Source organism: Oreochromis aureus, linkage group 19 (assembly GCF_013358895.1).
Source record: "Oreochromis aureus strain Israel breed Guangdong linkage group 19, ZZ_aureus, whole genome shotgun sequence".
In the NCBI taxonomy this organism is placed as follows: domain Eukaryota; kingdom Metazoa; phylum Chordata; class Actinopteri; order Cichliformes; family Cichlidae; genus Oreochromis; species Oreochromis aureus.
In genome coordinates, this window is record NC_052960.1 from 12,562,428 (window position 1) to 12,590,013 (window position 27,586).

At 40.6% G+C, this 27,586-nt stretch overlaps 1 protein-coding gene across 4 annotated transcripts in view; it reads left to right on the top strand.

The window, feature by feature from the left end:
- The first annotated feature begins 4,863 nt into the window (after nucleotides 1–4,863).
- The window catches only part of LOC116310324 (DNA (cytosine-5)-methyltransferase 3A-like), a 44,118-nt gene continuing 21,395 nt past the window's right edge, over nucleotides 4,864–27,586 (top strand). For 2 of the 4 annotated variants that reach the window (XM_039603759.1, XM_031727088.2), the window contains exons 1-6: nucleotides 4,864–5,000; nucleotides 6,180–6,371; nucleotides 11,127–11,213; nucleotides 15,936–16,275; nucleotides 22,955–23,001; nucleotides 23,660–23,806. In XM_039603759.1, the coding sequence (XP_039459693.1) occupies nucleotides 6,309–6,371; nucleotides 11,127–11,213; nucleotides 15,936–16,275; nucleotides 22,955–23,001; nucleotides 23,660–23,806 (684 nt within the window). In that variant the 5' untranslated portion in view covers nucleotides 4,864–5,000; nucleotides 6,180–6,308. The remainder of the gene's footprint in view (nucleotides 5,001–6,179; nucleotides 6,372–11,126; nucleotides 11,214–15,935; nucleotides 16,276–22,954; nucleotides 23,002–23,659; nucleotides 23,807–27,586) is intronic. The other 2 variants (XM_039603760.1, XM_039603761.1) reach the window with 1 other exon arrangement.

The window sequence follows — 27,586 nt, forward strand, 5'->3', positions numbered from 1 at the left end:
GCATTTATGCATGTACACATAGTCAAGATGACGTGCTGAAGTTCAAACTGAAGCGATTTAGGTGACTTGGTTGTTGTTGCCAGGCTGGTTTGAGTATTTCAGAAACTGCTGGCGTGCCGTCTTTTTCTCACACAACCATCTCTAGGGTTTACAGAGAATGGTCAGAAAAAGTGAAAATATCCAGTGGGTGGCAGTTTTCTGGGAGAAAATGCCTTGTTGATGCCAGAGGTCAGAGGAGAAAGGCCAGACTGCTTTGAGGTGACAGTAAAGCAACAGTAGCTCAAGTAACCACTCGTTGCAACTGAGGTATGCAGAAATTTGCATACAGCATGTCTTACCTAGAAGCAGATGGGTTACAGCAGCAGAAAACCACACAGGGTGCCACTCATGTCAGCTAAGAACAGGAAACTGAGGCTACAATTCACGCATAATAGAAGCATCATTCATAGCAACTCTCATCACTACTAATTTATAGTAAAATTTCTTACAAAAATCTCATTTAGTAATTTTAGTTAGCGTTTCATTGCTGAATTTTACATAGCAGTATTATTATTTTTAATTAGACTACTTTTTCCAGCATCACTACTAATAATGCCAATTAAAAGAATAGGGGCAGTAAAAGTCTTAGGTTTAATTGCAACATAGAAACATTAAGATAACTGCTTTTGAATCCTGAAATGTACTTGCAAGTTTGTTGCAGTGCAAATGTTGAGCTGGGTTTCTTTGATTGCTTTTTTTGTCTAGTTTGATGTTCACACTTGTAAATGAGATCATTGTTACACATTTAAAGTTTTACTTCCTTTATTTTAACACATTAGTGGTCAAGACACATGCTGTTATGCTATTTTAACATGTATTTCACTTAATACAGGAAGTATAGAGTTCAAGGAAACAGAGAAACTTTGCAAGTAATGTTGATCACATCCCTTTTATTTAATATGCACTTCATTCATGCAGAGTAGATTAGAAAAAACGTTTACTCCAACGTGTATTTAAGGACAAATCATCACTTGCTGTCTCATGAGTATTTCATCCTTTGTTAATATAGGTAAGTCTACAGTGTAATATCCATCCATCCATATTTTACTTGTTTAACAGACTATTTTCTTTACATCTCAGTTACTGTTTGTTTCTCCAACCTTACACAAGTATTTCCAAGTTGCAGACACAAGAACGTGTGAGTACCCCTGATTTGAATCTTTTGTGTGCGACCACCTTTTCTGCATCTTCTTTTAAACAAGAAGCAGAGAAACAGAATAACCCAGCAAAAAAATGAAGCCCAGCAAACTCTAAATCAAAAAGAGTGTGGCCTTTTTCCCGATACTTAAGGCGTAGATCATATCAAAAGCTATGAAGCTGACATGAGGTCGGGACACTGTGACCTCTCAGTAGCCTCCTCTTGGGGTTTCCACGAATAGGCAAAGGGTGTCCACCAGCCAGCAGCACGCTGCTTATGTCTGTAGGTCATGTGCCATCGTCTTGCTGCTGCTGTCCTCAGATGAACCACTCAGTCCCACTGATTCAATGAGAAAGAGGAGCCATTGCTACTTCCACATCAGTGAACCACATCCGCCTGCTATGCACACATGTCCTCTCTTCCTCATTGCCCCTGAAAAGCCTTCAAGCTGCCCCAAAGGGATTTGTTTGGTGAACATTTAGCCTTCCTGGAATCTGGCATTGAGTGACTCCGATAGATGGTTGTTTGCAATAGTGAGGTAATAAAATGAAAATGATAAAACCACAGACAGATGAAGAATTCTATGTGGACTATAGTCCCAAACATTTTGATATACTGCATGTATTTTTGCTTATTTAATTTAAAATGCATTTGAAATAAAGTGAATCTAGAATGACTGGATATTTAGGGTTTGGCTTAGACCTTTGCACTGTTTTTTTTGTGGGTTTTTTTTGTTTTTTAAACTCAGACCTTTGTCCAGCTTCTCTTTTAATGTGTTGTTTTGCCATCTTAATAAATCCTACTAATGTGACTCTTTACTGCCATATAAAGGATGCTAACTGTTCCCAGGGGGCAAATTAAACAAGGACTTAGAAGTTACTGAGTAAAACCGAGCAAAGATCTCAGATACTAAATGTTAATACCTTTTATATTGTGTACTTCCTTCTCCTTCCTCCTTCAGCTGAGCCTTAAACGCTCATCATGAATTATCCTACTCTTACATCTCTAAACTTATTTTTATTTCCTTTTGTTTGATGTTCTGTTCTTGTAATTTGCATTTAAAAGCCTTTTTATTATTATATTATTATTATGTATTAATGCATAATGTAAATGACTTTAAATTGTCTTTGTGTAAGTAAACTTTATTTTACAGGAAACGTACCAAACTTTTTTCACAGAAATTACTTTTGATTTGTCGCAGCCTCCACTCCAGCGCTTACAGGCATCACAGTGAAACTTTGAACATTTTATTAGTCCCAACTGCGTTTCGCCAGTTGAACTGTCTGCTTCTCTAAAACTGTTGGTTTGACCAAGAAAGGATTGAAGGATACTGTTGTCCTCCCATCCCTGATTAGATACCAGAGACGAAGCATCGCAGGTACCAATTAGTGTACAGAATAAGAAATCTAGGACAAAAAAAGAATGAAAAAGGAGTCATAAATGTCTAAATCTAACAAAAGCACATTTATGAGAAATTTGAAGGGTCTCACACATCTGCACTTACACAAACTATATGAACAGACTGCACAGGGAATGTTACAATCCATAAATATGTAAAAAAAAAAAAAGTGGGGCATTAAAAGAAAAAGTCTACACCAGCGTCAAGAAGTAAAACACACATTGCAGTTTAATTAAAATAGGTATAGATGACACAAGTGTTACTTCACCAGACCCCAAAGCTGGCTTCAGGCATCAGCTAATTACATGGCTGCTTGGGGCCCCACAGCCACCAGGGGGCCCATAAAAGAAACAAAATAAAAACTAGGAAGTCTCTCCAGGTTCCTGTGTGTGTGTGTTTTGTCATTATTTTGTATTACACATAATACTAATTTGAACAAGTTCAAGCCTTTGTGTGTTTCAGTGCCAAATCTAAAAATGCAACAATCATTTTTAAACAGGAAACGGCTTGCATGCTTGGTTGTTTCATTTTTCTCAACTTAGTATTTGTGCATTTTCACACATTTAAGAACTTATCTTGCATATTTTCCCAGTGTGTCGCTTTTACATGCATGGCCTTTCAACAGCTGCTGGTGTTAGCTTTAAATGATCAGGTTCATCAGGTTTTTGACATGTGAGATTTGGACAATCTTTCAAATATGCAATGAGCAGAAAAGGAGATGGGGACTGCACACACACATAAAGGACAAAACCGCTCAGGACTGGTTATGACTGCAAGTGCATATTGTCATTTGGCACAGGCATGCAGAGACTCTCTAAGGGGCAGTGGTGAAAATGTGGATTGGTTTACTGCTTATTTTTACCCTAAGGTCACATCACTGGGGCCAACCAGAGCAGCACTTAGGGGACATCTGGGCCATTAAAATGTCTCTGGTGTAAAATCAGTTTAGAAACTCAGCATAGTATTGTTCCAATTGTGCAATAATGCGTAGACCTGTAAATAAAGTTATAGAGGCATCCCTGCAGCCTTGTGGTCTTCAGTGCACACAGTGTGGTAGCATGAGTCCCAGCCTGAATTATCTTTGTTATACAGGATTCCCCTTTACCGGTCTCATGTTAGAGTATAAGGTAAAGGCCAGAGTTATCAAAGACTTGCATTTCCAATTGAGGTTTTTTTTTAAATTTCACTTTGAGTGTTTGTTTTCAATTCAATTCAGTTTAGTTTCATTTATTGTCCGGGGGGGATTCACAGTCATGTAAACATTACAATGTACACAAATCTCAATAGACGCATTCCCCAAATTTTTGTTTAGTTAATTATAATAGCTTTGGTAAATACTCAAAATAAACAAATGAAGGCATCCCAAATGTTCGGGGGATACATATGGAGTAGGGCTGGGTTTCAATTATCGATTTTCCTATTAAAAGTGATTTTAGCTTGAATAATGCCAGAAACGCCAGAATCTCAGGTTAAAGCTTTCATTTTAACAACCACCAAACAGCTAAAACAGCAAATGAGAGCAGATAAATGGATTCCACACAAAGACGTAAACACAAAGCGCAGACTCGAGGCAGAAAGCTGACACCTCATAGATTTTGATGGTGCAGGTTTCGTCACTCTGACCAAAATTCACTGAACCAGCAGCAAAAGAAGATCAAACTACGCTTTAAAGTTGATAAATATGGTCATTAATTACTCTTATTTTTGCTGTTTTGCTTCCACCACGATAAGATGGGAAACTATTCTTGAACTACACTGTCAGAGAGAGAGAGATGTGCAGGAAGTGTGATTTTAAATCTCAGTTTTCTGCAATATTTTCTTGCTTATTAAGCACCAGTCTATCGCTGTGTACAGTGCTGTCTGTCACTGTTTTTTTTCCCCCCAAAATTGAGAAAGCCTAATTTCTGCTTTTTAGTACAGAAGAAATTATTTTTAAGGTGTTTATCTGAACCATGCCATGGAAAATCTCCTTCATGTTTTTTTTAATGTGTTTTATCCTGTTACTTTGACACAAAGGCACCTGCTGTGATGCTTACACCTCTGATGAAGTCTCAGACGTGTCAGTACTGATAAATGATCAGAATTATAATATTTCTGACTGTCTGAGGCAAAATTTCCCCGATTCAAATCAAATCGAATCGGGACCTTGTGAATCGGAATCTAATCGATTATAGAAATCAGCGACGATACCCAGCCCTAATATCGTGCAAAAATGTAGATATTTGCAAATGTGTTGAGTCCACGATATATGACTGTTTCTAGGACCCAGAGAAAAGCAGGCACACTTCAGGCCCCTGCAGTCAGAGCGGCGCATCTGGAAGAGAGCTGGCCGGCTGGGGAGGTGGAGGACGGGGAGAGAAGAGGAAGGAGGCTCCGGGAGCAAGCGAGACAAAAAGGGTCAGGCCTGGGACTTGGGAAAACCGGGTAATGACACACAGTGACTCACGCATGTAAATTTGTTTAACCCGCCACTAGCAACCACGCAGGAAGGGTAACCTTTATGTGAACAAAAAACGTGAACGACCGGAAGGCGCTCGATGGAAATGGGGAAATAGCGATTTAGGGTTCGCTTTTTGCAGATGTGCTGATTGGACGTCGAGATGTGAACTTGACCGGGTTTGGAGCACGGAACCAGCATCGCGGCTTCTCAAAGCTGTGGCCTCATTAAAGGAAATAACGGGGGGGTTATCCTTCAGTGTCCGTGGCCTGTAAAAGATCCACAATCCCCTGGGTCATATTGCAGACTTCCCCTGCTGTAAAAAGACGTCTAAAACTTTGCAATTTTTAACGCATAGCCGGTTGAATAATATATGCACATCAGTCGATCGTAGTATGGTGTAAGCGTGTGGCCTGATTGCAGGCTGATGGCATGGAAATGCGGTGACACTGAACGCCTGTGTGGCCTTATAATAAATTATTTTTCAACATTAACACGTTCTGGTTGTTGCCTACATTTATTTTTCACGAGCGAGGACGTAAATCCGGTAGTGTGTTTTACATACAGCATGTTTTAAATAAATCACAACCGAGTGTCATCAGTCTCCTTTTAGCCCTTAGATTCAACACATCCTGTATGAATATAGGTTTAGGGTTTTTTTTTTTTTTGTTGTTGTTGTAAATTTCCACGAGTGCAAAACAGTGTAACTGTGGCTTCGCTTTGCGCGTTAGGCAGACCGCTGGAGTAACTTTAACCCAGAGTCTCACGATGGAAATGAAATATTAATGAATTTTGAAAAATATACCCACAAAAATACAAGTATTTTTGCGCTTAGTTTGGAGCATCGCGCTCTTTATTTTCAGGCTGTATGGGCGCACGATGCACCCATGTCGTCTACTGCACAACACACATTCATGTGGCGTAAAGGGGCCTGTAGGCTATAGTGGCCATACAGTATCTATAGAAGCCTGTGAGGGTCCTATAGCTACATGACGTGTACTCAGCAAAGAGAAAGCTGATGCTGGGGGGTAAAACAACTTCATTTTAGAGAAGATACATAAAATATGTCACTGGATTATCTAGTCTGCATGGAACTAAAGAATCAACACATTAAAGACAAACTTGCTGAACAATCTTACCATTGCTTTTCTTCTTTCAACTTCCAGGAGAGCAGGAAGAAGAGGGGATCATCCGTCATTGCTTTATTTTCTTTTAAACTTTTCTTCCTTTTAACGTGAAACGTCCATATCTACACTACCCATCATCAGACATTACCCATAAGCTCATAAGACTCAATGATGCCGTCCAACACTGTCACCAACACCACCACCACTGCTGATTCACCTGGAAACCCAATGGTAAGAAACACGTGCGTGATAACAACAAAAATGCGTCACTTGACACGCTGCGGAATTTAACTCATGATCTGGTGATTTTAAAAAGATGTCGGAAGGGTTTCTGAATCACTTGACTTGAGCTCAAGATTGAATTGGATTTGATCGTCCATCACTGAAAAGTGCTTCTTTTAATGTCTTCGGGAGCACTGATTTAAAAAGACATTATTCATCCCTGAGTTCGTCCTGCAGTGATATAGCATGCACTGCCTGTTTGTATTTTCATATGATCTCGGCACGGAGTATGTGTACATGAATGATATTTTTTATAGTTTTATGACTGTGCTGTTACACAGATAGAGCCTTAAAAATGAAAGGAAGTGGACTGGATTGGTTTCTATAGTCACTTCAGGCCAAAACCAATTCAAATCTTCCTCAATTTTATGATTCCCGTTAATCATTAACCCACACTCACTAATCTGTGCAGTCCAAAGAATTGCTAGAGCAGACCTCACTGCAATGAATTCCTTTATTCAGTGAATAAATAGGCACATTTTTACAGTAGAATCCAACAGCACGTGACGTGCCTTGTCACCTTTCATGATGCAGACGCACTCGTAATTTCAGTCCCTGTGTAACTGCAGCATCACCTGTGTGGCAGCGATAGCAGCGGCACCGAAGAGGCTGTTGCGAGGTGCAGCTGTATTCTGTGACATTTACTGGTATAATGGTGGTTGGTGACGTGGGCGTTGGCTGGTGTAGGTTGAGTTGGAGCTGGAATGGCTCGACAGCTCTTTTGCTGGGGGGATCTGTCCTCTTCTTCTGTGTTCCCATTACACAGTACTGCCCTTAGTCTTGTTGCCTGGCAACAGACATTGCCTTAAATAACTGGCTACCCAGACGGAAATAGTGCAGAGATATTGACAATGTAGTAGGGTTCACTCCAGGCAACAACAAATTATATTCCAGGCTTTTCTGTTGTTTTTCTCAGAAAATATTAGGGTGAAGCTGAGTGTGAAAATGGCGTGTTGTCCTCAGTCGGAGGACCTCAGCCTGAGCTCTCTAACAGAGAACTGGAGGAGCGGTGTGCTGTGCTGTGCTGTCCCTGCAGAGATAGCCAGGCACCACTGAATTGTGTCATCCATGTAAGTGGTTCCCAAATGAGCCTGCACACCAGGCTGCACTCAAAACGTGCTATTATCTATGCAAATTCTGCCGCCCTGGTAGGGAAAAACCGACGCACCAGGCACTCTATTAGTGATCGCACAATGAACTGGAACCATCATCAAAACACATTCTCTTACAAAAGGTTTCAAATCTACGTGTAAAATAACTGTTCAAATGCTTATCTCTAACAAAAATGTCATCATTTTCATTTATTTTATAACCATTTCTTCCAGTTTTAATCCTCTGCCCATCAATCAGAGCATCATTTACCTTAATTATATCTATTTCCTTATGCAAATTAGTTTATCTCCCAGGAGCATTGATGGCTATGGCAGACACTGAGGGCGAAACGTGGCCAGACGGTTGAAATAACTGCCTATAATGATTAAAAACCCTTGCCCTTAAATTATTTAGTAGACCTTGTGGTACTTTTATGGTATTTTTTTTTAACATATCAGTATTTCATCAGCACAGAATCGGATGAGTTGCAGATTTTACTGTAGCACTGACTCAAACCCAGAATGTCACAGCTACCAGGTCCTTAATGAAATATGCTCAACACTAAGGCTACTGTAAAAACTCACTTTGCATACTGCAAGTTTTTTTTTCACATGACAAGATGATTGTTAAAGGGCAGAGTTTGTATGGCTGAGATAAAATTGTTCCTGTTTACATCATTTTCTGAGAAAATGAAGGAAATCCTGTGCATTTTGGTTTAACATATGAGGTTAATTTTTGATTTTCGAGACAGCAGTTGAAAGAATAATTAACTCCAAGGCCCAGTTAGCAGCTTGTAATTTTTTGCCCAAATCAAGAACCCCTTACCCCCAAAGTGTTTAAATTTGAACATTTAATTGACTTTTGAACCCTTTGTGCTGATAAAAGGATATGATTTAATTAGATCTGATGCTGAATGGATCCTGTGGCCTCATTTCCTGTTCTTAAATTCCAGAATAAATTTTGATACTAGAGTATAATCTAAAAGGTAAATGTTTTCATGTAACACCAGGGTGGAAAACCAGATGAAATCAAGCACTGTAAGTAAAAGACGTGCGCATGCACTTTGAAGCAGCTTGTTGGTTTGTGGGCTGCTTAGTCTCATTTTGCTGCTGCCATCTTGTTTTAAAAGAAAATGTAACAGGAGCATATATGGACTCAAATTGCTTTTTTACTTACTATAAGCCTCACCCATTTACATGAACATTCATAGAAGTGCTTTTTTCTATGCCTAAACACTTATGACTTAGCATTCATATCAGAATCAGAATCGTGTTTATTGGCCAAGTATATGTGCAGACACATACAAGGAATTTGGTTCCGGTAGATGGTGGCTCTCAAGCACCGCAATGTAAAACACACACACACACACACACACACACACACACACACACACACACACACACACACACACACACATGTGTCTATATATACATTACACATGCATACACATACATACACAAAGCTGTGTAAACCAACTATAAATAACCAATCTAAACTTACATACATAAAATACAGAAATGAAATGAGGTGGAATGAATACTACAGAATGTACATAAGGTGCAGTTGCAGTCTGGCAGTGGGAGCAGTGAGACAGGTCAACTGTTTAGAAGGGAGATGGCGAGGGGAAAGAAACTGTTCCTGTGTCGGGTGGTCCTGGTCCGCAGGCTTCTGTACCGTCTGCCAGAGGGCAGCAGATCAAAAAGTCTGTGTCCAGGTCTGTATCCAAAGAATACATCTGGAGGAACCTGGGGTTCAGTATCTTGCCCAAGGATGCTTCGAGTTGGAATCAGGGATTAAATCTTCCAAAAAATAGATGACCCACTCTACCTCCTGAGCCACAGCCAATCCCCCCCCAAAATACCACTCTATAGGTCAGCAATAAATCCTAAAGCATACCCTGCTTTATTGTTAATTTACTGTAAATGGAACCATAATTTAAAAAAAATGAACGTCATGCTGTGTTAAACAGCACCCGAAATGAGTGAATGAGGTCATAAACTCAGTAGGAGAGTGTTTACTGAGGTCATAAATTGAGTGAGAAGTAGGCTCACTTACTCATAGATTATACAGCAAGTCTTCTTTTTTGCAACTACAAGAGTCGCCTCCTGCTGGTCATTGTGAAATAATTAAGGTTAAGGCATTTCCACCTTGGATTGGCTTTTCAGTCCCAGAGTTATCATGCATTCTGTTGGAAGCAGGAAGTCAGAAACCCAGAGTTCCCAGTCTCTGAATATTTAGCTGGAATGCCCATTCAAGTCAACGTGCCACTTGGAAAGTTGGAGAATTCATGCCAGCGCCACTTTTTCACATAAACGGAATTGAAATGGCAACTTGTAATCTGTACAATCACTCTTGTGTATTTATGACTCCCTAAATAAGCCATACATAGAAAACCCACCAGGCTCTATCCATGAACGCGTCGCAGCCTTCCACTCCATGTATTGCTGAAGGATTGTGTTCATGGCATCACCTTCTTGATGAAGCGCAGACAGCTCAGGTATGAAATAAATCCCAGCACTGAGATCCAACATCAAAGGTTAAAGGAATGCCATAATTGCTTTTATCTTTAATTGCAGTTTGATACTTCCAAGGGATGGATATGAATATGTCACTAATGGGTCCATAGTCTGCATAGCGCAGTAATTCTGTGTCATATTGAAATACACTAAATCAGACTGCTGTTACTCTGGTTTGCTGCTTCTTGAAGTTATTAATGTTTTACACCACTTTACCTCCGTAATTCAGTAACTCCTCTTGCTAGACTTAACTCCACCCATTATATAAAGACAAAAGCTTGCACTATCTCATAGTAACATTTTATCATGTTGTACTACGCCATCTCACTAGAGATTAGATATACATACACTTATCAACATGTCAGCAGAGGTTGCAGAATGCCTACAGTGGAGAGACCCCGTTTATCTTTGATGGAATTTCACATTCAATTTGATAGAATTTCCCATTCAATACTGAAGGAATTTAATAAGGACCCGGCCCTCCATCCTCCACCCCCCCCACTGCAGCTGTCAGGAATGGCGTTGCACTCTCATTTGCATTCAAACCTGGTACTGGTGGTTCTATTCAGTCAATATTGAAACTCAAAGCATCTACATTAGGATCATCTTTTCTCCCATCAACCCCAGGGGTACTTGGTGATGGCAGACATGGGGCTTTGTTCATGGGGGTAGACAGTTTTATTAATCAAAGGGAAATTGCAGCAGGGGAAGGTGGGGGCCGATCTATGTCTTTGTAACGGTGTCAAGAGGGAATTGTCTGTGGAAGGTCAGCGCTGCGTCCGCGGAGCTTTCACTTCAGCCTAGTTCAAAGGAATGTGTCATTCAGTTTCTATCTGTCTCATTGTCCACTCAATCAAAGACACTGGAGGACCTGCTGCAGTCCTCCCAAATGTTCAAGTGTTTCACTGTAGTGCAGTTGTCTCTGTTTCCTATAGATCTAGTATCACTTGTGCTGCATCTTTGGTGGAGGTGAAACTGCCATCTAGCTGATTGTACACAAATATGCACTAATTAAATCCTTCAGTGTTATGTGCATCTTTACCCAAACAGCTGCAGGTACTCTGTCTAAATTGTGGGATGCTCTTTTTCTTGATAGGGTGAGAGAACAATACTGGACTCGGACCTGATGGAGGAGAAGTCACCTAAAAGTAGCAAGCCTGGAAGAAAACGCAAGCAGTTTTCAGTGAGTGTTGACATGTCTAAACAAATTACATTTGTCCACGCGTGCATACTTGTTTTGCAGTGATTAGGTCTGATTCAACAAACCCAAAAATAGGATTAGAAAAATATTTGCAGATGATGTGCCAGAGGGCTTGTGTAAGTAAATTTAAAGCAGCCTGGAGTTAGTATTAATACCTGGTATAGTAACACTCTACTCCGAATCAAGGCACCTTAGTAAGTGCTTTCACAGCTGTGTGGGGGAATTGACCACATGTACCAAATGCTCAAATGTTCACTGTTGCTGTTGTTGTAATTCATCTCTGAGTGAGACAGCCACTCCTCTTTGTCACATATCAGCCTCCTCGCTGACTTGCGTCGTTTCCTGCCTTCAGTGTCAAATGTCAAAAGAAAAAAAAACCTGCAAAGAAATAAATTTAGAACTCAAAATGGGTACTTCAAAGGTTCAAGCTGTCCAACCACGACTGAAGGCTTGCTGTTTCAGAACTGAAACTACTGAACTGAAACCCTCCTGGAAGGCAGAAGGACAGATGGCTGCCTTTTCACCTTCACATACTGTAGCTGGCCAGTCATCGCGTGAAGTGCTTGTCAGACTGTTGGTTTCAGAAGATTCAGCCCTTTTCCAGCATCGTCAGAACGATGTGTTTAACCATCTTACCAGTTTCAACATGATCGTTCTTGTGAATCCCACCTGGCCATATTCGGTTTCATTCGCTGGTATTTATAAGCTCGATGTACTATGTGAATCTCATCATTTCATTCAAGCAGAAAGATTATAATGGCGGAAATGACTGTGAGGAAAGCCCATCTAAAAATGTGCGATATTATCCGAGTTTGAATTATTATCACATCTTCCCATCGCCGTGTTTTTGCCTCATCGTCAAGTAGTCGTTTATCTGTACGCCACATTATTTTAGGCATGTACCAGTTTATAATGAAAGCTCTTGTTTTGTCTTTGCACATGGCACCTATAAGCAGTTTCAGTAGAAAAACAAGTGTTATTTTACCCTCAGAAATCTGTTAACCTGTAAGACACAACGTGTACTCCTTTGTACTCATGAATAAACATGACATATTCTTGAACCTTGTTTCCAAGATACATGCATGCACTACACTAACACCATTTGCAGTCTGTTTGTGATGCCTTGTGTAGTTAAAAGCTCCGATTTAATAATGACTCTAAGGGCCAACGTGTTTCTGGGTATTTTTTCTTTCCCTGAGATGTTATCATTTGCATAAGCTTCTGTTGAAAATCATCTTAATTAACTCTCACTGTGCAATTAAACAAACCAAAAAGGAAAAAAAGGATTAGACAAATATTTACAGATAATGTATGGTTGGAGGGGATATGCCAGAGGGTTTGTGCCCCTGTATTTAAAGAAGCTGAGGGGTGGTATCAATAACTGATTAAGAAAAGCCGTACGCAGAATCGGGGCGCCTCACTGAGTGTTTTCACAGCTGTGGGGCATTGACCGTGTGTACCAGGCGTTCTGCTCACATAGATGTTTCACAGTTGTTGTTGTTATTCTCTGAATAAAAGAGTCACTCAAATGCCTGATTGGCCAACTTCAAATGCTGTCAGAAAGCCTCTTTTAATTCTTTTGTTTGACTCTTTTGAAAAGAGGCTGACATGGAACATTGGTTTTAAAATGTTGTTTTCCATGCAAATTGTCAAAAGCTGAGTGAAAACAGAAGGTAATTGTTGGAAAGGATAGCGTAAACAAGCCTCTAGCCCTCTTCGTATGTTGCGTTTACCCACATGGACAAAGACAGTGGAGAGAAATTCTCAGAAATGTCCTTTCTACAAAAGTGTATGTATTTTATCAATGCACACTATATGGGTGAAAGTATTGGCTCGAACCTCTTAATCTTTGAATCTTAGCCCCACTGCTTTTGGTGTATAAAATCAAGCGCCTGGCCATGCAATCTGCCCTTACAAACATTTGTGATTGCTCCAAAGTGAACTCGACATATCAGTTCTTGAAATTTCTTCCCTCTGAGATATTCCACAATCACTTGTAAGCTGGAAGCTCTTAGTAACCAAAGCAACTTAGCCGTAGAGCAGGGTCACCGAGCGCTGAGGCGCACGAGTCACAAATGCTGCAGAGTTCTGGCTTTAATATCATAGTTGAGCCTCCAGGTTTCATTTGTAGGTGGCCCGGTACTTTTGTTCTTATTGTGTACATACTCACTCATTCTGATCTTTACATATATTTGCGTTCAGTGTTCAGTGACAAGATTAATATACTAGGTAACAAAGTGAGTATGAAACTAAAGTCATCAGGATGTTAGCATAGCTTAGGAGCTGTACACAGATAGCCATTTATATACTGACTATATTATATGTATAGAATAAGTTTGTATAAGGTGTGTAAAGTCTTTTTGATAAAATACTTGCTATAGCTTAATTCTTATTGTACAGACATGAGAACGTAGCACTTGGCAGGAACGTGAATAAACAGGTTTTGTTTGAAAAGATGTTGAGCTAATCCTTTAGAAAACCTGCCTGAACAAAGTAACATGACTAAGCTCTTTTTTAGGGCACCCAGCTTTTTTATCGCTGCACTGCACTAGTTTCACTTGAACTGATGGATTTCTGAAGTTTCAGGCTAAAATATAAAAAATCCAAACAAAAACTTGCCTGCAAGAAAACGCCTGTTGCCTGTTAAATGTGATGATTAGTTTTCTGTTAAACAGATCAATCACTGGAGTGGTATTAAAAAAAACAGAAAATAAAGAAAAACTCCCATCAACATCTTAATATTTGCTGTTCGGCTAGCTTCAAACAATGATAATAACAAGTAGAAAGGCAGCAAAATCCCTCTATTCATTTAACAGTTTCCAGTTGCTGTTAATAGAATAACGTAAGAAGTTATCAGCCGGTGAAATGAATTATCAGCTCATATTTTCAGGTGTACATCTGCATTTAATTTTGATTTCAATGTGTATTTTTAGAAACCTTTATAATCACATTATTACTGCACCTAGTTCTATGAGGGCGTGTGAGTGTAATGTTGTAGCAGTAAGTTGGTTGAGGTAGTTAGTCTTTTTTTTTCAACCTCTCTCTCTGTCTAAGCTGCCTGATTTATCAACTGTGACTTTTGACCTGTAGCAGGGGCCGCATGTTGTTAACTATGTCACAAATCTGTTGCGTAATTCTTCCACTGTGAGTTATGTGTGTTGCTAGCATCTGAGCATCTGAGCATATGAGTTTTTTGGGTTTTCTTTTCTTTGCTTACTTCTTTTTTTTTTGCATGTGTAATATTTGCTTAACACCCACACACACACACACACACACACACACATACTGTAACCTCGTTTTTTAGTAGTGAACTGAGTCAGAATATTAATAATGTCTGAGCTCTGGGTTGTTTTCATTCATCGTGTCAAGCAGATTTACTGGAGAGCTGTTCTTTGTAGGAGTGCAATTGTTCAGTTTACAGTTAATTTGTTCTCAGTTACTACAATGATGAAGTCGTTTAGAGTTCTGCGGCCTCTGAAGAATGCTTTGAAACCGACTTTGGCTTGCTGTAGATTTGTTTTACGATTCAGAGCAACTTCCACTGAAGCTTTTTTTTTTTTTTTTCTTTTGCCTGTCTGCTACTCATAATTTGCATTGCATCCATTACACAGACATTAAAACTTGATTTAAGTTGTGTTTGCTTATTCAGTCTGTAAGAATCAGATTACGGATTTGATCCTTACCTTCCTGGAGAGGATCTTTGCTCAACGTCGTCCGATGACAGGCAAGCCTCCTGAGGCATTGCTTTCCCCCTTCCTCAAATGCAAACTTCTGTAAATACCTGCAGATGAAAGTTTCAGATACTGTCGTAACTGCTGACAGTCTAATCTCACAAGTCATGCTCCACTTTCTCCCCTCAGTGACCCTGTAGTGGGACTGTCTCACTAACTCTGTTTTTAGGGCTATTTTTAGGCAGTAGCAAAGGCACTATTACATTGCTTCAAACATTTAGGACTTTTCTAGGTCTTCTAAGATAGTTGGTGTTTTATTTAAGGATTGATAACTGAGTTCCTGCCATTGAAACTTATTTCAGCTTCAGGTCAGCTCTATTTGAATTTACTCCGCTTTATAGAATGAAATACTTGACTGGGCGTTCCAAACAGGCCGGAGAAAAAGCCTTCCCATTGTCAAACAGCCAACATTCTCAACATATTTCCGTGCTGCTGTAATGATGAATACATGACTACAAAAAGTGCACTAGTGTACCTGATGAACTGTAATGTAATCCCTTCCCTTCTTGCAAGTTAATGGCTGTACAGCACATTTACTGGCACAGCTTTGAAGTTTATAAGTTTGCCATAATTCACTGATTAATACGTGCGGAGCTGAGCTACATGTTTGATTCTGTCCAGAGAGAGCGGAGGAAATTTAATTAGGCTTGTCTAATATGAAAGAGATGAATGCTTTAATTCACATTCTCTTTGAAAAAGGCCATTTAGCCACCCCTGAAAAGTGCTTATCCTGACACGGATAGTGCCAACTGTTTTATTGTGGTTCGTTCAGATCCACTGGATGATTTGTTGTAAATTCAGAAAGGTTGTGTTTATCTCACAGCCAGCTATCCAGTCATATTTCATGACTGCTGAGGCACAACACTGTTGTACACTTCAAAACATCAATTTGTAGCATACAGCTGTAAGAATCTTTAAGGATGATCGATCATCAGGATGTTAACATTTCAACCTCTCCTTTCCCTTCCTGCAGGTTGAGAGCCGTGGCTCTCTTAAAGACAGTGCGAGTGTAGGCCACAGCTACACTATGGCAATGGCACAGGTCTTCAATGGGGACATGGGCGGGATCAGAGACAGGATGCCTGATGCCTGCTTCCCGAAACAGGAGAAGCGGGAAGTCGAGAATGGGATTCCCAGAGACCCTTCCTCTTGCCGTGCGGAGGACAGCTCTCAGGGCCAGAGCCTGAGTCATCCTCAAGAGAATGGATTCCTGTCCAGCCGGGAAGAACAGGACTTGGAGAAAGCCAATGATGACTGCCTGATGACGCCGCGCAAGAAACGAGGGAGGCGGAAACTGGAGCGCCCAACTAAATGTAAGATTTTGGCCATTTTCATTTGGGGTTTTTTGTTTAGTTTTTAGTTGAGGTTTACTATCTTTTGATCAGTCTTGTGTGGCTCCAGGAAGAAAAAATCCTGGGCGTGTGACAAGTACAAGATGTTGAGTAATGAACTGTAAGTGGATGTCAGACCAAGTAGGTCGACTGATGCTGCCAGGATTAGTAACACTGAGCTAGAAGAGGTGCCTTCATGCTGCTGCAAAGACTAGTCTGCAAAGCAAATCGGTAATGATGTCTGTACTGTTAACATTTATGCGAGACACAATATGCAGAATGTTATGCATGCAATATGTCACTTATTTTGCCTCAGTTTGGGCTACCAAATGCTTTCAGTATGCAGAAGCAGTTGGCATTTAAAAGCTCAGCGTGCTCCATATGACAAAAATGAAATTGCCACTGTAATGAAAAAAGAAAGGGATAATTACCAGATAATGTAGTGAAAAGGAGAGTGGATCACTTTACATTTATTATGCTATCCTCTAAGTTAATTACAATGTGCTGTTTTAGTAGGATATAAAAGAATACAAATTTAATTTACCCCAAAGGATTCGACTCATCCAGCAGTTCATTAAAACATCAAAACGCAGACTACATGTACCAGCAGCTCTGACAGTATGAATTCACAAACTAATCTTGAAGACAACACTTAATTAAAAATTTAGGGAAAATGCCCAGATGTTTAACTTTTTAATAAGACAAGAACAGGCTCTGCTCCGAGTGTGCAGTTTTAGATTAAAGAAGCAATTATTTATTAATCTGTCTGTTCAGTTTTTCTAATAATTTCTCCATGCACAAGTAGTTTCTGCTGCCAGCGTCTCGAGTGCGAGTGTTTGCTGCATTTATTGGACTTTGGGAGGTACAACGTAACAGACAAAATGATTAGTGCATGTAATTTATTACTCTACTCATGTTCATTTTGAAAATATGGTCACATTAACAGTTAAAATTACCAGGATTAAATCGTTTATAATAGAGGGATGCAAGAAAATTAGGACAAAAAGTAAACGTACTGAAGAATGCCTCAAATATTTATTTTTCAGGGAATAATTTGACGAAATAATTATGGCAAATATAATTATTTTGTATAGATCAGATTTTTGTTCTGTTGGACTAAGTCAGCACCAGTCGCAGTGCACCAGGATAAAACAACCATGTAAAAGCGATGTAAATCAGTGGGGCATTGTTGTGAGAAAATACTGCTGACAGGTAGGTTTTAGGCCAAGATGGAGATTAACCATATCACTTAGCCCCCCCAAAACACCCATCACAGCACACATGCACTCCATTTTTTTGTCCTATCTCTCCCTCAGCCACGTGCCTCTCCTGCTCCGCTCTCAGTCGGCAGACACACTGGCTATGACCTTGATGAGTGCAATAAATAAATCGAGGGGAGGAGCAAGTTCTCTCCTGGCAACGGGCCTCTGTTGGGAGCAGGCAGGTCTCTGTTGTGGCCACCTCCCTGTCGGGGGTCCTGCCAGGTGGATGGCTTTGTGCCCAGAACTCTTTACAAACTGAGTCTGCACTCTGCATACACCTGATCTGTGCTTCTAGGATCTGTTACTTCACTTCCAAGCAAAAGGCAGGAATATGCATGTTGGCTGCAGGTGAAAAAGGGTCAGATTTCTTAAAGCTCAGTCCAGTGCCGCTCACCATTAGCATGGGACGCAGATGGCATGGAAATCTACATTTCTACCTTAATGATGGTAATTCTGTGATAAATCATAAAAGTGTTTTGAGCCAACCATTTTCTTCCGCTTATTTGATTCAGGGTCGTGGGGAGAACTAGCCTATCCCAGCTGTCATAGGGCGAGAGCCAAGGTACACCATGGACGGGCTGCCAATTTGGTACAGGGCTAACACAGTGAGACAATTTAATTCCACTGAGTTTTTTATATAGTGCCAAATCACAACAGTTGCTTTAAGGCGCTTTATATTGCAAGGTAAAGACCTCAGAATAATAGAGAGCAAACCCCAACAATTAGACGACCCCCTATGAGCAAGCACTTGGCAACAGTGGTAAGGAAAAACTCCCGTTTAACAGGAAAACAACTCCAGCGTACCAGGCTCAGGGAGGGGCAGCTGTCTGCTGTGACCTGGACAAAAGACAGGATAAAAAACACACTGTGGAAGAGACCCAGAGACGGACAACCATTTACACTCACATCCACAGCTGATTTAGTATTACCGGTTAACCCAGAATGTGTAAACTTCACACAGAAAGGTCCCAGCTGGGACCTTCTTGCTATGAGGTGACAGCGCTAATCAATGCACCGCATCTAATTTTTACAGTGAGGAGAAGCCTTAAAAGTAGACTGTATGAAGTGAAAACTATTAGGGAGTATACTATAAGGGACTGCATGAAGTTAAAACTATTGAAAAGCACTTGACCAGTCTATCAAAAGGCTAATATTACTGTCAGAAAAAGTGTTACTCATGCCTCTGTTCAAAGAATGTGTCTTTTTTGAGTACACCAATTTGAAACCAGTGCAAAGTGCAACATTAAAGCACTGTTTACAACTTTAGTCTAATATAGGAGCATGCTAACTCAGAAAATTAACAGCAGCTTTGTAAATTCCCAGTGTTTCAGTGACAAATGTGTTTCTAATTATTTTTTAAACATAAAGACCACATAAAGAATGACCTAATCTCTAAAATTTTGAAAGGGTTGTCAGCACTCTTTTCCACGATAACCACTTTTAATGAGCCCTGTGCCGTGATAATCTAGAGCGAATTGTTAAATGTGGTAGTTTGCAGGAAACAACCCTTAAGCATTCCTTTCCACTTTAGCTGTGTAACAGAAATGAAAGGTCTCAGCAAAGTTTCCCTCACAAGATAAGACCAGTTGTCGACATGTCACCCAGTTTGTCAGACAGAGGAACTAGGTAGTGTGATAAAGCACCGTTAGCCACAAAGTCAAACAAACAACCTTCACAATCAGATCCTCAGAGTAGAGGTTTGCAAGCACTCTGCAAGTCCTTCAAAATCTGCAGCAGATGTTAGCGACATAGCTGCATCATGGTGTGCACCAGCAGCTATGTGGGATGATACTGCAGAAAGTTTGCTTGAGATTTTAAGATTTTTGTTTATCAACATGGAGAAAGGACGGTCACATTTTACAGCAATGTGAAAGCAGGAAGGGGTTATGCAAATACTCATGCATGCGCATGTATGATGTTAACATTTACCTTATTGCATTATACTCAACAGCATATCAGACTGCAAAAAATCCCAAAACAATCCATGCAGGGGGCTTATTAAGGTTTTAACTAAACATTTAAAATGTGTTATCCTTTTTAGAGTGGAGAGACCTTGGTGGGGGGCACTGTGGTCGATCGATAGTCAGCTAAACAGGGTTTCTGTTATCCATCTGGAGGGTACAGGAAGGACTTTAGCTCCAGCAGGAGTTAAACTGAGCTCCAGCAATACTAGAGCTGGAACCCACTCAAACTGGCAAAGTATACTCTCTGTGGGCAACATTAGCCAGCTCCTCATGCAAACCCACTGACCTTGGCAGTGTGCATGCCTCACCGATTTGTTATATAGTCACTTATTCCCGATGAGGACAAGGAGACCAGTAGAGAGGGGTGGGGTCAGGGTGTGGGGGGGAGGGTGGCGGTGCAGCAAGCTCAGCCACACATGGAACCAACTTGAAGAGGCTGCTAAGAGAGCGGACTATTGTTTGGACAGGTTTGCAGGGTACTTCACTAACAAGCCAGTTTTGGCTGTGCAGAAAACACGCCATCAAAAGTTGTCCTTAACCTCTTAGGACTCAAGTGTTATGATAGTGTTTGGGCTTTAAAACAGCGGCTAGTTATGTGTACTCTGGCTGTGCCATCATGCTAATTCAGGCCACAGCTGCCTCAATGTTGTGTGTATGCTGCCCCGGTGTAATATCACTGAGCCAGGGCGCTTTTAGAAACACGTGCCTTCATTCAGATTAAACATAGTGAAAGTAATACACGAGCTTCTGGTTTGAGCTTCTGTGATGAAGCTGATTTTGGCTTGCTTATCAATGTTTCTGCAGCCACTGTGGCAGAAAAACTTTTCATAAATCATGAATCCCTGCTGCCAGGCTAGTGTTTCAGTTGGGTGATATCCATGCTCACAGGCTAACCTCTCGCTGCTCCGCTGAACACAGGCAAACAATGCCTTTTAAGAATGAATAACATGCCGTTGTTGGTGTGCACCCCCAGACATTAAATCATGGCCAAGTTAATGGGAAATCCCAACTGGAGCTTTTACTGTGTTTGAAACATTTTTATTAGACTGCGGTTTCAGTGCACGTTTCAGCAAATATTTTCAGTGCCATTTTTGACAGCTTTACCCCGCTGCTGTACCTCTCACTTACGGTTTCGCAACTTCCTCTGTACAGTTAGGCACTCTTTCCTGTGCAAAACACTGGACTTGCTGGTACTCTTTAAGCGTCTTGAGCAGTAATAATATATCAGCGGTGGGTAAAGCATGATGATTTCATGTAATTGCGTGAATGTTTTTACAGATTTTTAAAAAGAAGACTAGAATTTTCCAGTAGTAATGTGGGGAGGTTTGCATTTTTGGATCAAAATGCCATAATACAGCGGTTAGAGCTTTTCTTATATGAATATCTCCTCATTTGTTGGCAAAAATAGCACCCTGAAAACATTTGGCTTTTACACTGAGTTTCTGCCCACTTAAACCCACATATATCCATGATTAGTTGTGTTTTTGCTTATAATTGAAGGACTATAGTTGTTAGATTGACTCATCCACTTAAAATCTAAACATTGCTCAAAATTCTTGAACGCTTGCTTGTTTACAAAGATTCTTATTACTATATTATTACTGTAGCTGGTTATAGTTTGACCTACTACTTACATTTGAACTACTTTTTGTGCTGTTGTATAATTTAACGTGTGATATCATATTCTAAAAGCTGTACAGTGGCAATCAGACATTTTTAACTGCTGCATGAATGTGGTCTAGTAAACCGTACTAATAATCTGTAGGAAGTCCCACAGAAATATTATATCAAAACTGGTAATACTCATTTTTCTCATTGCCATGGTTGCATGAGGGATTTCTTGTCTATAGTGTTGGCAGTGTTAAAGCCAGCTTGCAATTTTGGGGTGTCCAAGACGATGGGAATCCCAAAATGGTGGTCTTGTGTTGTACAGCGAGAGGCGTTCAATGTTGGCCATCGTAGAAGTCTTGCAACCGAAGATTATCTGGGACAAAAAAAATCTGACAGTGTCTAATATTTAGGACATTTCTGGCACAGCTTCACCTATTTCCAAGGTGTATGGAGATAAGCAGTAGTTTAGAGAGGTTGACAATCCAGCAAAACGTGTGGTACTTCATTACGTATTGGTCAAGTAAGCACTGGAGCTTCAACCTCTTTAGTGTCTTCCAACCAGCCAGCAGGAATGCATCATGAAGTGATGTGTCTAAATGGTATTAGTGGATTTTAAAATGGGCTAAACCAAATGACTGGGCCAACCAAGAAGGAAAACTAGTTGAGTTGTGGCAGCAGCAGCGTATTTGTATGAAGTGTCCCCCCAGCTGTTATCCTGACTCCATCATGAAGAGTGTAGTGTGGAAAGGAATTAAAAAAAACCCAAACAATATATTTAAAATGGACAACTGAAGATAGGCTTGGAAAGGCGTATCAAACAGAAGTTTATTAAACAGGTGTGTGCAGGTAACCGTGTAAGTGTGTGTGTCTGTGTGTAGGTGTGTGTGTTTATATGTGTGGACAAAGATATGACGCTGCAGTTATTTTTTGGATAATTTAAGATGTCATTTGGACTGCGGCCAGCTGGCCTCAGCCGTCAGGTTTTCTTTTTATTCTTTTTTATTTTTCCATTAAATTGATTCAGTGGGGTTTATTAAAACAGTTCCAAATGTGAAAATAAATCTTTTAAAACTAAGAAAAAAAATAAAAATAAAATAAAAATAAAAACTCCTACCGAATGAACTGTGAGGTGAAACCCTCCTGTTAGCTGTGAAGTCAGGAATGATCTTTGAATGCCCAAACTCAGCTTTGACAAAATTGTACTCAGCTAAGGTACAAAGTAAATTATTCACTCCTCAGCTTTGGTACACAAAATAGGAGGCTGTTTTTTTTCCTTCCAAATAATGTTGACAAGTACTGGCTTTTGTGTCTCCTCACTACATACATCTCCATCTACACAAGACAACTGCAGGGAAATGAGACTCGTGTGTTGATCCATTTCAGGCTTTGGAGATTGGCAGGGAGATTATATACAGCCCCAGAGTCACAGACGTGAAGCAGTGTACTGTTGCCTTCAAAACTCACTCTCAGTAGTTAGGGAGGGGCCATGTTAATGGCAGCCAGCTGTGTTTCTCATGAAGGGGGGATATCAGGTCAGAAACACAACATTTGCAAGTAATCCTGGCCACCCTCCATCCTCATCATAATTTGGACAGGCCCTCCGAATGTTCGGAGTGGCTATGGTATCTTTCAGCAGTTTATTAACTTGACTTTAATTTGATCAAACACGTCATTTATGGGGGTCAGATTAATAAATGTATAATATGGCTCATTGATGGACGAGAGATCACTGAAGCTCAACACTGATACAGCGAAAGCCGATGCCAGCTCCCTCTCTCTTATGAATGATTCAGGCCATCCATTGTGTCACTGTCTTCTCTCTAGATGTGGAGCACAAGGAGGAGGATGGGAGTGATGCATTAAAGACTGAGGTAAGATTTCTGTCCTGTTGTGTCTTTATTCTTTGGTTAATGTAGCTGAGGTGCCTGTCACACGTTGCAGAAGTGTAGCTTCATTTATTGAAGTGGGTGAATTACCTTGCTTGTGTCAAACCAGTTTCAAACCGGTTGGGGTCTGAACTGAACATGGCATTGCGAACTTTTTTAGCAAAAATGAGAAGCTATTCCTTTAAACTTACTCATTAACCTTTTGCCACATGCCTTCCCATAAATGGAGCAAAGAAGCCTACACTGTATCAGCACCATTACACAACTGGAGGCTATTAGTTTTCTTGCCTTTGGACTTATGAAAGAAATGGTACCTAATGGTGTATAAATTTGAAATATCAAATACACTTGGGAGCTTGTAGTATAAGTCGGTATTGTTGGCCTTGGGTCTGTTAGACACGGTGACATCATTTCTTCCTGCCTGACCAATCACCAGCATGCGAGACATCATATTTTTAGCAATGTAGTTAACCCCATCATTTTAAGTTTATTATTACCCAGTTGTTACCTAAATTCTTAATTTGCAGGTTGTAGCGACAGATCAGTCATTTTACTACAAATCTGGATGCTTCCTTATGACAGAAACTCTCAGAAGAAGAATCAAAAACAAATAGCTAACTTTTTTTTTTAACGCCTTAAACAGGGAGGTCGAGGCAGGCTGCGAGGGGGAGTTGGTTGGGAGATCAGCCTTCGTCAGAGGCCCATGCCCAGAATAACCTTCCAGGCTGGTGACCCTTATTACATTAGCAAGCGGACCAGAGAGGAGTTGCTGGCCAAGTGGAAGATGGAGGTGAGTACCCCAGCTCTGTCCCAGCCACCACAGACGGCAGGATGAGTGACAGGCGTTGACTAAAGCCGCCAGGGTAAAAGACAGAGCTCGTAGTGCATTCATGCTCTGCCAAGTGTATTTGATGGGTCATTTGATATCTCATGAAGGTACCATTTATTTCAGTGGATTTCCAGGCCTTTCTGGCTCAGTAGGCTCCTGTGTCTCCTGGCTTAGTTCTTGTGTCTTGCATTTGCAGAGAAGAAATCACACACAGCTGTGTAAATCGCATCCGTTTGGTGTGTTGATATGATTCATGCCTCCTGGATGAAAATGTGTTAAATTTCGATTTGCATCATTCTGACTGCTTTTGGTGTGTTGAAGCGGAGCCAGCCAACGCAGTCTCCTAAGGACAGATTCTCCCTCTGTCTTTGTTAATATCGAATGTACTTTAATTGGTTAGATCAGACTAAGTTCAGATTCAAAAAATGGTGTTTAAAAATTAAAGAAGTCCAGTGTGAGGATGATCTTGTAAGAGTAGTATTTTCAAAGCTTTCGCAGATGCTTATATATGGCACGGGTTCATAATTTAATGGGAAAGGATTCAGGAGTAAAAAAAGTCATTATCAGCATATTAACCCATTTTCTTCCTGTGTATTCAGTCAAATAGAAAAAATTGTGTATTATAGATGCACTTCAAAAAAAATCTAGCAATGTATTTGTAAGGTTGTTAACAACTTGATGTGAAGACACTGTTTGACTCTGCCCACCATCTGCTCAGCTGTGCTGTGTACTCTGCTGTATGTGCTGCAGAACGTATTATAGACAAAGTCAGAGCTCCTCTGCTGGACAAACACCAGCCGACTTTACTGCTTTGAAACGTAATCACAGTAGCAATCATTTCATCTTTCAGCCCAACAGTTGCAGAGTAAACTTAATTTGTATATATAGCTATATGTAGCACTAAATCATAACAACAATCGCCTCAAGGTGCTTTGTATTTTAAAGTAAAGCCCCCCTGACAGTATTGCCAAATCAAACATACTGAGCAACCAGCTGTAGCAATCCCTATTGAATAATGGGGCAGCCGAAAGTAGCTTTTATAGTGGCATGTAAATGCATCATGAGTCGAAAAGAAGCACTCGGTGCATCATGGGAAGTCCCCCAGCAGCTTCAGTTGGTAGCAGCATAACTAAGGCCTCAGTTGCACGCGTCTTGAGACAGGTTGGCAACCCCCTGCCAATCTCCAGTCAGTAGAGAAAAATGTGTATGCCCTGACAGGTTGCTGAGTGGTTCCTCAAGGTTGCTGGCTGTTGCTGGGTGAGATTGGATGCAAAGAAGGTGCTGCATCAAAAACCTAATTGGTTTGTTCAGCAACAGATTGCTGTGGATGTGGTTGCATGGATTTGCAAACATGTGGTTGCAAAACTTGAAAAAGTTCTACTTTTGCAAAGTGCAAAAGTAGAACTTTTGCTATTCAAGTAAAAGTTGTCCCTTTTTGCTGAAACCAATACGCTTCAAAAGACGCAACTTTTACTGTGAAAATAAATGGTTCCCTTTTTATTGTTTGCATTCCACTCTTCACAGACTCCCTATGGTTTAGCATGTAGTTGGAGTGCTTTTAGACAAGTTGACCTCTTCTGTATGGGCGACTGCAGCGAAATACTAGCATCCAAAGCAGTTGTCATCATCTTTTTGACTAATTACATATATATTTTTTCTGACCAGGCGGTCGCCATTCAGTCTGGGGATTAAGGGAAGGTCCAGGGTCACCAAGTACAGCGCTAACTATAAGCTTTATCAAATATGATAGCTAGAGAGCATGTTTGTTTACCAAATGCAAACTGGGAGGTGGTTCCACAGGCAAAGTGCCTGAAAGCTGAGGGGTCTGCCTCCCATTCTACTTTTAGTCTACACTCTGAGAGTGAAATGCTCTAATACAAAAAAATATGTTGGAGGCTGATGATTCAGGACTTTGTAAGTCAGAATAAGGATTTCAAATTCATTCCTGGATTTAGAAGGAAGCCAATAAAGAGAAGCTAAAATAGGAGACATATGATCTGTTTCTATGGTCCCTGATAGTACTCTTGCTGAATCAAACAGCATTTGCAAACCAGGAATTTCCACTTGTCTAATTTTACTGTTGGATGATGTTGCATTGTGGTACAGTTGGCCTTCCTTTTTTTCTTATTTTTGCCAGAACCAGTGGCCACTTTCAAATAAAGGAGGGGATTTTTACGCAGGTTTTATGAAGACCTCTGTGCTACCTGTTAACAGATTTCAAACAATATTTTATATCCATTTACTACACTCAGAACAATCACACAGCTTGCTCTTTTATCTTCTGGCAAATATTTTAGCCTTGATTTTTCTTTTTAGAACATTTATCATCTGTGAATGATGATAGATCATCCTTTATCATTGTAAAATTCTCCACATTGCTTACTTAATCCTCATAGTAATGTGATGGCACGTACCTTCATCTGTTACATAATGGGGAGTCTTCCATTTCTTCTGGTGCTCGCTTCTCCCTCTGCTCTCCTCGGGACCGTAAAAGTGTCTCCAGAGAGAAAATATTGCCAAATTAGTCCTACGAGTGAAATGTCATAAAATACAAAGTGGGTAGTTCACTTTTTCCAAACAGAGGTGGATTCTCTTGAAGAAGTAGCTGTACAAGACAGGGATTTACGGGGATTTGCAAGATGCAAATTTTGAATGTACCTGCTCCCCCCCCCCTTCCCCATCCTTTTCTTATCAGGCTTTTTGCAAGCTTTGAACTCATTTGCATAAAAGGGTGATTTGTTTTGACATAAAAGCCCTTTCTTGATATGATTCATATCCCGTAATTTTGGTTCTGCTCTTGCTACAAAGATCTTTGCTGTTGCATTCTGCTGCAACAGGGGCCATACGGTGTTGAAAGGCTGTCTTGCACTTTCTCCAGGATCTCTGTTTGTTTCATTTGCCCTGTGTTACAGTGGACTTCTCGGTCTCTCCCTCTCCTTTTCCCTGCTCCATTCTTCCAAGGACCCCTCCCCCAGCTATGGAAATGAACTCTGTGCTATGGATATGAGGGTGAAGATGAGGTTTGCAGCAAATTTCCAACCCTGCTTGCAAGAGAGCCTCTTGGCTCCTTGCCAAAATTTTGCAAGTCCTCTCTAGCCAACCAGCGTTCCTGTCGGCAATCACCTGACCCTGAATTCCCAGACAAAGAAATGTTCATGCTTTCTTTTTTTAAGCGATCTCTCCTACGCCAAGAGTGGGGGTGGAAAAAAAAACTTCAGCCCCACACTGGATTATGAGGGTTGCACGCTGGCGTGTATGGGTATGTGCACTGCATTGTTTGTTTGATAACACAGGGGGATAGTGTGCATGTCTGATTAGCCTGCTTACAGCGAGGGGAATATGCTGACTTCAGGTATTTCCACGAGAATTGTTGTGGACCATCTGCTCTGCACGGCTTAAAGGGAAACGTCTCTTTAAAAAGGAAGAGGGAGCAGGGAGCTTTAGCCGTGTTTGGGAAAAAGTTGCTTGCCATGAAAAAAACTTTTTCCCGTGGGTTGAATGCTTGCTCAAACTATTTCCTGCTTCAGAGCAGCAGCTAGAAATGTCAGAATAGCATTGTTTTTAGAGGTGAAGTATATTTAACTTAAAAAAAATGTTTGTTTTTTATTTCCTCGGTGCCGGTATCCTTCACCTTACATAACATGCACCTAGAAAAAGGGTGAAGTGAAGTTGTTGTGTAGGCCTCAAAGCCCTTTGCTTCCTATCTTTGTGCACTTTGTTCTGTTTGACTCCTAACATAGA